This window comes from Chrysochloris asiatica, unplaced genomic scaffold (genome assembly GCF_000296735.1).
Source record: "Chrysochloris asiatica unplaced genomic scaffold, ChrAsi1.0 scaffold00277, whole genome shotgun sequence".
In the NCBI taxonomy this organism is placed as follows: domain Eukaryota; kingdom Metazoa; phylum Chordata; class Mammalia; order Afrosoricida; family Chrysochloridae; genus Chrysochloris; species Chrysochloris asiatica.
Genome location: NW_006408795.1, coordinates 1,404,234 through 1,416,400, shown reverse-complemented (window position 1 = coordinate 1,416,400; position 12,167 = coordinate 1,404,234). Strand labels below are relative to the sequence as shown.

Below are 12,167 nucleotides of genomic sequence, written 5' to 3'. Positions count from 1 at the left end.
ATATGATTAAATCCAATAGTTAACTGGTGAGAGCTAGACCAGAATTAAAGCATCGCATTACAACTCACATGGCACACTTGTAAATTTCCCTGTACTTCAGACTGAACGAATAGTTGTTCTTTGCTCTTTGCTTCTGTGATCGTTTATTCATACTTCTCTTGCGGTGCTTCTTATTGTTGTTAAGTGCCATAGAGTTGTTTCTGACTCACAGAGAGTCCCATGGAGTGGCTGGTGGGTTTGAAACGCCAACTGTGCGCTTAGCAGTCAGTGCTCATCCTAAAGCGTCACACCAGCACTTGAAGCCCCCAAAACAAACCCGCTGCTGCCGTGTCAGTTTCACTTCCTATCGCCATAATAGTACAGAGTGGAGCTGCTCTGTGGGCTCCAAGACTGTGCTTTACAGAGGCAGACTGCCATGTCTTCCTGTCAGCTGGTTGCTCTGAGCCCACCTTTCAGGTAACAACCTGGTGGAGAACTGCTTTACCACCAGGGCGCCTTCATTGATTGCAGCACGTACGAAACATCGTTGTCCAGATTATGCTTCTCTAAAGAGTTAGCACCTCTGAAACCATGTCTAGGGTAGCAGTGAGTTGGAATCGACTTGATGGCACTGTTTGGTTTTTGGTTTTGATAAGCATAAAATGCACACTGGATTTTGAAGAATAAATGAAATAATCTAAAATATCTCAGCTGTATTTTTATTGATTGTTGATATAATGATGATATTTGGATATATTTAGGTTAAATCGAACATACTATTAAAATCACTTTCACTTGCTTTTTCCTTTTTTAATGCAGTTACTAGAAAAATTTAAAGTAGTATTTTTATTTTTGATATGATGCTATTTGGATATATTTATATTATATTATATATAAAAATATTGGATATATTTAGATTAAATAGAATATATTATTAAAATCACTTTCGCTTGCTTCTTTGTCCTTTTATAATGCAGTTACTAGACAAATTTAAAGTAGTATTTTTATTGATTGTTGATACGATATTTGGATATATTTAGATTAAATAGCATCTATTATTAAAATCACTTTCAGTTGCTTCTTTTTCCTTTTTAATGAGGTTACTAGAAGAATTTAAATTGCAGATGTGGCTCACATTTGTTGTCCACATGTGTATCAGAAAATACTTTATTTTATGAAAGGTGCCCTAAAAGAACCGAGATGTTCTCCCAAAGGATTTGAATGCATAACCCCAGAGCCTAGACCTATTCCTCCAAATTGCAGAAAAGCAGTTATGCCTCCCAAGGAAGCTCTGGACAGGTCAGGGGAACCTCAGGCATCTGGGAGGATACCACAGTGATCTCCAGGGCCCATTTCTGGAAATCTCTGTCTGTGTCCTTTAATAAATCAGTGTTGCCATTGTAACTCTAGATATAAGAGAGTAACACATAAATCTTTGGTACTAAAAGAACTGCCTGTAAGGACTTTACACCTTAATTTCCTTAAAGTAGTATCTGAAGAATCAGTACAAATCATTTTACAAGGTTATTAAAGTTGAATCTTTCAACTTTTTATTTTGGACAGAATTTGACTTGAATTCCCTTATTCTCTTTATCTGAATGTTCCACGTTACACATTTATCACATTTGCTTTATCTTTCTTTCTCTCTCTCTCTCTCTCTCTCTGTGTATGCGGTGGGATTTGTGTATGCATATATATTTTTAACTGTTTGAAGAGGAAGTTGTAAGCATGATGCTGTATCCCTAAATAATCCAGTGTTTGTTTTCTATAAACAAGAACATTCTCTTACATAGCTACAATAAAGTCATCATAACATTAGTGTAATTCTATTATCTATAGATCTGATTTAAATTCCATGATTTGTCTCTATAATGTCCTTAATAAGCATATAATATCCCAGAAACCCATTAAGCCTAATATTTAATTTTTTTTTTTTTTTAGTCTGAAGGCAAAAAGTTCAAATATTGTGTTGAAAGTACTTGAGTTGGTTCTGTCCCTCTTCCCATCTGTGTGGTTATCTAATTCATTTGTAGTGCAGTTTAAAACATTCTGTTTGTGCTTCATTTTAAGATTTTATTCCATTCTTGTTGATTTTATTTTATTTTATTTTTTTTAACTATGTGAAGGATTAACTATATTGAATAGGAAAGAATTAAGCTTTTCTTTCTAAGCTGGATTTTTAAACTAATTTTAAGTGTTGAGTATATATACAGCAGAAATACACTAATGTAACCATTTTTACATGTGTAATTAATGGGCATTTATTATATTCTTTGAGTTATGCAACCATCTTCATCATCCTTTTCTGAGTTGTTTTCCCTCGTTAAAATGAACTCATGCCCCCTATGTGAGCTTAAATTTCTGTTTTGAGTAAGCCCAAGTTTTGCTTTATGGAAATTTCAACCTAAGGGGAATATGTTGTTATTGTATAAGTGCCATCGAGTTGGTTCTGTCTGACTCATAGCCACTCTGTATAGGATTTCTAAGGCTGTAAATCTTTGCAGGAGCAGAAGGCTTCATCTTTGTCCTGTGGAACAGCCGATTGGCTGTAACCATTGACCTTGGGGTTCACAGTCCATTGATAATTAATACAAATGTACAGTATTTTTTAAAAGGCAGGTCTGATCTTAACAACTTGTGCTTCAATCAGCAATAACCAAATTCATTACAAATAAATTCCTATTTATTTAATTGCTGAATTGATTATCATCCATTTTGGGTGGTTGTGAAAGGGGTTTCAAAAAATTCATGGGAAAGTGGAATGAGGAGATAATGGAATTTTTCCATGAACTTTTTGAAGCTCCTTTGTGTCAGAATCCCAGATTTATGTAATTGGTAAGGATAGATTTAATGTTACAATTTTATGTTCAGGAAACCAAATGCTTTTGCTATACAAATCAAAGAAAAGTAATGCTATAAAGTATCTTCCTGGCTGCAATGATAAAAATAAAGTTAGGATAAAAAAATACTTTAAACATTTTTAAAAAGAAGAAAAAATAAATAATCAACAATTTCTCTTTCTCCCTGTGGTATAGGCTGGCTGTTCAGATGGCAGCATTAGGTTACATCAGCTGACTTCCGAGTATCCTCTCATGCAGTGGAATAACAGCACCAACGGCCAAGCCATTAGCAGCTTACGGTGGTCATTAACAAGACCTGCTGTGTTTTTGGTCCAGGATGACACATCTAGTATTTATATTTGGGATCTACTGGAAAGTGATTTGGGCCCTGTGGCCAGACAACCCATCTCTCCAGACAAGTAAGTCTGATGAAACTCAGAGTGAGCTGTCATGGGTCATGTTTTACAGAAGCATCATTGATGGTCTTTTCTTCTTCATTTATAAAACGGTTAGGCCGTATTAAATTGGAATGGAGTCTGACTGCTTGCATTTTGTTTCTAGACAATAACTATACCCCCACCCTTTTTCTTGTCTAGTGTCAGTTTATATGGTATATGATGATATACTGTCTCCCAAATCACTTGGATAATAGATACATACCAGAATTTCAAGTTGGATAAAGGCTTTTCATTTGAATTTACCTCAGGGAGAGAAAGTCCCAAGTTAAAAATAAATCAGACATTATAGCTTTAGAAGATTCACAGGTCATTCATAGAATGTCTTAGTCATTCAGTGAGTGCACAGTTATAATAAGTTATTTCCATGTCATTATAGACTACTATTGTATTATAGAAACTCTTTAGGGATCCTTTTCTTTTACACTGCTTTGTCTTTTTTTTTTTTAATGTGTAGTTCTTAGCTCTAGGATTTCTTCATGTAATTAAAAACTTTTTAGCTTTTAATTATTATAGAAACTATGTCTGTTGCTTTCTCTCACTTGGTTTTGTACTTGCTGTTATTAAGTGCCATTGAGTCAGTTCTGACTCACAGCAACCCTATATAGGGTTTCCCAGGAGCAGTCGCTTTGTGAGTTTGAACTGTCAACCTTGTGGTTAGCAGTCCAGTGCTTATCCTAGAGTGCCACACCAGGACTTCTCCTACATGCCCTTTAATGTTATGTAAATTTGCCCTCACTTTGACACTACTGAACCAACCCCTTTGTTGTTGTTAAGTGCTGTTGACTCATTTTCAACTCATAGTGACTCTGTATAGGGTTTCTGAGGAGCAGCTGGTGGGTTTGAACTGCCAGCCTTGTGGTCTGAAGCCCAGTGCTGACCCTATCACGCCATATCAGGAGTTGCTGTTGTTGTTAAGTGCCATTGAGTTGGTTCTGACCCATAGCAACCCTACATAGGGTTTCCAAGGAGTAACTGGTGAGCTTGAACTGCCAATCTTGCAGTTCAAACGGCTTTGCAGTCTGGCACATTAATCCACAACGCCACACCAGGACTCCACACCAGGAGTTGTTGTTGTAAAGTGCCGTCGAGTCAATTCTGACCCGTAGCGACCCTGTATAGGGTTTCCAAGGAGCCAGCTGGTAAGCTTGAACCACCAACCTTGCAGTTCAAACAACTTTGCAGTCTGATGCATTAGCCCACAGTGCCACCACACCAGGACTCCACACCAGGAGTAAGGTTATTTAAATGTTTAATTTGCCAAGTTCCCAGAGATTTAGCCCTGAAATTGCCTTTATAGCTAAGGTGAAGTTTTCCTAAGGGTCAGGCTGGGAACAAGATTGATTTGGCAGAAGAAAATACCAGCGGAAAAGAACACTGAAAAGGAAGAGGCGACCTGGCTCTATTCTAGACTCATGGTGAGCATTAAGTCCACAGGGAAAGGCCCTATTAGAAGTGGGTGGTGTGTATAAGAACCTCAAGGTTCTTTTGCTCCTTTGGGTGCCCTGCTGTAGAGAGGTAAGCAGGGTTGGGTGGTTTCTGAGAGCCCAGAAAGCCACGTTTTGATTGTTTTCCTGAGGTTGCTGCTGCAGCTCTGATAATCCCCAGAAGCAACTGTAGGCTTTAAATAGCACTGGCGCCTGGAAAGGGGCAGAACTCCAGTCACTGTGGGGCTGAGCTGCTGCGATTTTCTTACTTCACCAGGAGCCGTTGAGAATTTGCAGCTTATGTAAGGAGATTCCATCAGCTCCTGTTTCCATCCTGAGACCTCACAAAGGGGTCCCTGGATTTCATTTTGTTTTAATTTTTCTCTTGGCTTGATTTCAGCCAAGTACATCTGCAGCAATCTCTGCAGCACTTTCAATTAGGGAAATGAGAATATAGTTGTTCATTTGGCAAGATACTCTGTGCTCTCAGCCAGTTCGAAAGGCAACTGGGTATCTTTGCAGGTGGGAATAGGGTCAGATGCCTACTACCTCTCCATATAGTAATGGAAATGGAGGGATTGCTGCCTGGCTCAGGTGGGTGGGAGAGTTGTCCTTTCGAATAATGGTATTAAATCAAGTTCTCCTCAACTGTTTTATTTCTAATGTAACTAAAGCAGAAAATGAGACTTCTGGAATCATATTCAAATCATTTATAAGTAAAATTAAAGTGAAAATTAACATTAATTCAAAATTAACATTTAAAAATATATATTAGAGTATAGATTACCCTTAGTCAGTTCTCCTTGTCTTTTAATACTTAGTCCAAATGTCTATTACATTAAAGAATTTATACTGTAATATGTATTTCCCCATCATTTTCATTCAGTAAGTGTAAGGAGAGACTTTTTGTCAGCATCTTAATTATGATTGTTTGCCAGCTTCATAAATTCAGTATATGTCAGAGTGATGAATAAACTATTCCTTTTTAAAAAAAAATGATTGTGAATTAAGTGAAGGTTTACAGACAAACTCATCAGTGTGCATACATTCAACAAATCCTACATTTTGTTTCATCTATTTCATTGATTGCAATCCCTCCCTGAAACAACAGTTGTCCCGCTTCCTCCCTATGGCTACCCATATACAAATATCCTCTTTCAAACGCTTTTAAATTTGTGGGATATGGAAATATATATCCCACTCTTCTTCCCATGGCCATTCAGCCTATGCCTCCGTTCCCTCATGTTTTCTAAAAGAGATATGTGGAAACGAAGAACTTAACTTCTTTGCTCAAGCCCCTCCAATCAGTACTTATGATTAATAATGTGAAATTATTCAATATGAATTTAAGACATGTATATTATTACTCATAGGATTAAAATAATTCATTATCTTTGTTGTTTGGCTTAAAATGAAAGTAAAAATATTCATAAAACTGTGAAACATGTTCTCTTGACCTTGGTGTGTCTATTCATCTATTAACCACCTAAAAATGAGGTTAAAAATATTAAAAACACATAATATTTGATAGAATCTTAGGAATAAACTAAGTCTGAAAATAAAGAATTGCAATTATTAAATTCAAGTACTTACATTTTTCTAATTATTAAAAAAACTACAACAGACTATGGTCTGTATGTAGATACATACTGCCTGTTGTTGTTGTTAAATGCCATTGAGTCAATTCCAACTCATAGCAACCTTATGCACAACAGCAGGACAAAACACTGCCCAGTCCTGTGTCATCCTCCCAATGAATGTTATACTTGAGCCCATTGCAGCTGCCACCATGCCAATCCATCTTGCTGGGGTCTTTTTCTCCTTTGCTGACCCTCCACTCTACGAAGCATAATGCCCTTCTCTAGGGACTGATCTCTCCTAACAACATGTCCAAAGTATGAGAGATGAAGTCTCACCATTCTGGTCTCTAAGGAGCATTCTGACTGCAGTCCTTCAACATAGACCTGCTTGTGTTTGAGGTCCATTGTACTTTCAGTATCCTTCTCCAGCACCATAACTTAAATGCATCAATTCTACCATCTTCCTTTTTCATTGTCCAACTTTCACATACTGCATACAGTAGATGATTCTAAAAAGTTTATTTGTAAATCAATTAATTAATAAGCAAGTACTTATTAAGCATGTACTATATGCCTGGTGTGGCACTGTGGGTTAATGTGGGTTGGTTTGAATCAACCCAACATTTGAAGGTCGGCGAGCAGTTCAAACTCACCATCCACTCCTTAGAAACCTTATACAGGGTTGCTATGAGTCAGAATCAATTCAACAGCACTTAACAACAACAATATGCCTGGCAATAGGGTCCTGGTGTGAGATTGTATTATAAGCACTGGACTTCTAACTGCAAGGTTGGAGGTTCAAACCTACCAGCTGCTCCTCGGAAACTTTATGCAGGGTGGCTATGAGTCGCAGCCAACTGGATGGGTGGCACTTAACAACAAGAGCAATAATAATCTTGGCACAATTCTAGGTCTAGAGATATAGTATTGAGCCGAGAGAGAAAAACACCTACTTTATATATACTTTCTAGTAAGGTAAGATGAGAAATAAGGAAGTCATAAATATTAATATGTGTGTCATGGAGAAAAATGAAATAGAGATAGTGGTGGGGGTGGTGTGCAGCCTAGGAAGGTCTTGATGAGAAAGCAAAGACTTGATGGAAATGAGAAGTCCAGCCATGTGGGTATCAGGGGAATACCTGCATTCTAGGCAGAGTAGTGGGAGTGTGCCTGCTGGGGAATGCGAAGAGGATCAGGTGTATAGATGTATAAGATCAGTGGTTCAAACTCACCAGCTGTTTCTTGGAAATCCTGTACAGGGTTGCTATGAGTCGGGATCAACTTGACAGCGCTTAACAACAACAACAACAACAACAACAGGTCGTTGGACGTATGGGGTTATATTCTGAGTCAGCTGGGATGTATTTATTGTTGTTAAGTGCTGTCTAATTGGTCCCAACTCATAGCGATCCTATTTAAGATTTCCAAGGAGCAGCTGGTGGATTTGAACTGCTGACCTTGTGGTTCAAACCGGCCTTGTGGTCCAGTGCATTATCCACACCAGCTATGTTGTTATTAAGTGCCACTGAGACATTTCTGACTCATCACAGCCCTATATAGGGTTTCAGAGGAGTGACTGGTGAGTCTGAACCTCTGACCTTGTGGTTCAAACTGACATGGTGGTCCAGTGCCTCATCCTGCAGTGCCATGCCAGCTTTCTATTGGAGGGTATTAAACAGAGGAATGGCATGCCCAGTCTTACATTTTTATCAAGCTGCTGGTACATAATTCAGAATAGCTAAGTGCCCTTAAGTAGTTTAACTTCATTCTTATTGTGGTCACTTTACATAAAATAAAGTGTGTATTAGGAACTATAACACCAGTCTCTGACCAAGAACCTGATCTTTGCCCTAAAGTGGTGAACAGTGAGGAATTACGGCTAAGGAAGAGAGTGCTATGGGTCGGTGAGAGGGACATTCCTTCACTGGAGGAAGAAGCCGGCAGCTGTGCTGAGGCCCTCAGAGCAGGAGGAAGAGCTTGTGTAGCACCTGTGATAGAAAAGGCGTTTGGAAACGATCTAATAATATTACATTTTTCAAAAAGGTCACCTCCCGTTTCAGTTTCTATCAACAGTGGATAAATTAACGAAGTGATGCTATATAGAAAGCGTTGAATTATTTTTTTCTAAGCATAAAGAAAAACAGAACATGAAGAATATAATAAAATTTAAAAATAACCCAAGAAGTTTAGTTTAGATAGAAGGAGAATTTACCACTTTTAGAATTCAGGTAAAATTCATGGTAACAACTAAGAAGCTGTTTCCCTGTGGCCTTGAAGCAGGGGAGATGGTAGCATGCTGGAGAATGAGAGGGCCGCAGCATCTCTAGAATTCCTTTATGGCCAAAATAGTAGTTGTTTATAATGTGTGTGTGGATATGAGTAGAATACTGAACCCCAAATTTTGTTTTTGTTTGCTGCCCTCTTGAATTTGGTCGAACTTACAAATCTGAAGACCGTGTTTAGAAGTTTACACTAACCAGTGTTTATGCATCTATTTTGAATGTTATTTTTATTCTAGGCATGCTTTGTCAGTGAACTATATTCATCCTCCGCCCACCAAGCTCAATTTCACAGCCCTGATGCCAGGAGCTCCATTAATGTTTTATCACCATTACTGATGTTGTTGGGTTTGTGACAATTAAACTTTGCTTATATTTTTACAATTGAACAGCAGTATTAAAGCACTAAGCAGCTGGTGAACATTCTGACGACTTTTAATTTTTCATGGTGTGTTCCTTTAGTTGTCTGTTGGTGTTGTTAAGTGCCATCGAGTCGATTGTGACTCATATTGACTCTCTGTAGGGTTTCTGAGGAGTGACTGGTGAGTTTGAACTGCTGACCTCACAGTTAGCAGTCCTGCAGCGCCACATGCATTCTCACTCTCCCCCTCAATAATGCTCTAACTTCTCATTGCAAGTCGCTCACAGGTAGGTATAGGGAAAATATCTGTTTATATGAACTGCATCACTGGGGACTTGGTCAGCTAAATTGTTTTCACTTCTCAGAATCGAGCCATCTCCCAGATGCAGCTTTGGCCTAACCTGTACCTGTCAGGTTAGTGTGTGCTGGACAAGTTTGTAGTGCCCTTGCTTCTGTTCTGTCTGGTAATTGTCTTGGTGGCCTGTCAAGTCTGCTTAGGTGCCTGCTCTCCCAGGTCCCTCATGAGGCATTCTTTCAAAACTTAAAGAAGTGATGTGACATAGAAAGTGCTGAATTATTTTATTATTTGTAAAAGTAGAGTCCATTCTTTATTTTAGGAGACTTTAAAATTTGTGATTGTCTTCATGTTCTGTTTTTCTTAACACGTAGTTCTAGGAGTTAGTGTAGCTATTTAGACTATAGGAAGAGAGTTTATCATTTTAGATTGTAGAAGATTCGTAGCACTCGGGCTCTTGTGGGCACTGGTGACTCCTCCCCCCTGTCACTTTCAGCTTTCTCACTGCCATGCCCTTTGAGGGGGCTCACTTCTTCTGCCCTGCTCGCAGTCGCTGATCCCACCAAAAATCTGTCAGTGCCTGCCAATGCTTGACACCAGATGTCTTTACTTGTTTTAGAATAAGACAAGGAAGGCAAAGTGGTGGGCATTGAGGTAGGCATTGTGTTTCAATATCATTTCTCCTGAGGGGGATCATGTAATCTGTGCTAAGATGGAGATATTCCCAGGATGTATGGGAATACTGACCCAAATTAGGGATAGGCAAGGGGTCATGGTGTGGCACCGCAGGTTAATAAGCTGAACTGCAAGGTTGGTTTGAATTGCAAGGACTGTGGTTCAAGCTCACCAGCTGCTCCTTGGAAACCCTATACAGGGTCGGAACATGAGTCAGAACCAACTCAACAGCACTTAAAAACAACAAATGGGTTGTGAGAAGGTCCTGGAGGTGATGACACTAAGCTGTCTCTTACTAAATAGAATCCGATGAGGAGGAGTGTTCTGAGAAGAGGTTGCTGCCCCTCCACGCTATGGTGGTAAGGGGAGCCTGGCCAGTCCGGGAGCCGCTGCTCTGTGCAATGGTTGGAAATAGAAGTATAAGAATTGGGATTTAATGTTGAGTTCAAGGCATGGAGAACTTTATATACCATATAAAAAAGACATTTTCCTAGTGGTAATAGGAGTGTACAAGGAATTTAAGTAGGGATGAGTTAAAAATTGAGAGTCCTGGTATGGTGCTGTAGGATAAGCACTGGACTCCTAACCTAAAGGTAGACGGTTCAAAACCACCATTCGCTCCTCAGAAATCATATAGAGGGTCACTATGAATGGGAAGCTACTCAGTGGCTCTTAACAGCAGGAGTTTTCAAAGTCTTGGTGTCAGCATTATGAAGGGGATAGAATAGAGACAAAGAGACTGGTCAGAAACTGTTAAGAGATCAGACATAATGATGAAGGCCTGAGCTATGGTGATAGTAGTTTAGGGGGAGAAGAACTAGGAAACAGAATTGACTAGACAATTGACGGGGTGAAAGATTAAAATAATGAGGGGGCTTCAAAAAGTTCATGGGAAAAGGGAATGGGAAGATAATAGAAATTGTCTACGAACTTTTTGAACCCCCAGTGTACATAGAGGTATCCAGGATGACTCCTGAGTTTCTCTGTGGGCGCTTCTGTGCATGGGTAGAGTTGCCCTTCAGCAGAAGGGAGGTACAGGAAAGCTTTTACAGCTGAAAAGTAAGTCTTGACTTGCCTGTAGTATATTCAAGAGGAAAAGTATAACAGGATGTTGAACATGTGGTCTGGAACTAAGTCTAAACAGGAGACAGATTTGAGTGTGTTGACATTTAACCGAAGACATGGGTGTGGGTGAGCTCACCTCATGAGAAGGAGTGGGTAGGACAGAGGATAAACTGCTGGAGACCAAGATGTGAACAATCAAGTGTGTTTATCAGAGAGAGCCTGAATTGTTGAGTTCTTCTGACATTCTCAAGCTTAAAAATTCACAGTTGAGAAGCTATTTACTCTTGAACTGAAAGGTGAGAGAGTATTATCCTTCCATCTTCAGAGAATGACTTCATATTCCATCACAATTGTCTGAGAGCAATTCATCCTTACAATTACCATCACAAAGCTATCAGTCAGCAAACCTCTAAAGTGCAGAAATAGGTTTTAAAAACAATTTTCTATAGCTTTTTATACACTCATTTCTGGTCTAGCTTGTCATCGAGACTGTTATTAAACCATTGTGGAATATCTCTTCCATTTCATGCCTCACTTGGAAGATGGATCCTTTAGAAAATCCAAAATAATGCAAAGTTCCATGTATGTCCACTTCGCTGACATCTCTCTGACCTCTCTTGTTTTAGGCTGGTGACGATGACTGTAATGGGTGAACCTGAAAAGACCAGCAGCAGCTTCCTTGCCCTGGTGCTGGCCAGAACCTCTGGGGACATTGATGTCCAGTACTTGAAGAGGAAGTGGACATCTCCGGTGAAAGACGAGCAAAAGCAGCTTCGTTTGCTTTTACAGGAAGCCCTGTAGAAACAGGAAGCTGCTCAATCGTGAAAGACAGGCGTTCTAGAGCTCATTTTTATGTAATGACCCAAATTTAAAAGTTACAATTACAAAGTGGATAATTTTACATTTGTGTGCATGTATATTTTTGTATATATTCTGTACATAATTCATTTCAATATTCCCAATAAATAAATCACTATTTTTGAACAGAAACCAATGAACATGTTGGTATATACTCAACTTCAAAGGAAATAGATTGTTGCTGTTGTTTGTAGTGTCGTGGAGGCGGCTCTGACTCATAGCAACCCTCTCTGTGGTTTCCAAGGAGCAGCCGGTGAGATTGAACCGCTGATCCTGTGATTCAAACTGACCTTGTGGTCCAGTGCTTTATCCCACAGCACCACACCAGGCCTCCAAAGGAAATATAGTCATGT

General features: G+C 39.2%; 1 protein-coding gene across 1 annotated transcript in view; it reads left to right on the top strand.

Annotated features, from left to right (window-relative positions):
* WDR60 (WD repeat domain 60) overlaps positions 1 to 11,757 on the top strand; it is a 120,270-nt gene extending 108,513 nt beyond the window's left edge. Inside the window, 2 exon segments of the mRNA XM_006874433.1 lie at positions 3,015 to 3,238; positions 11,583 to 11,757. Coding sequence (XP_006874495.1) covers positions 3,015 to 3,238; positions 11,583 to 11,757 — 399 coding nt within the window.
* Positions 11,758 to 12,167: the final 410 nt, after the last annotated feature.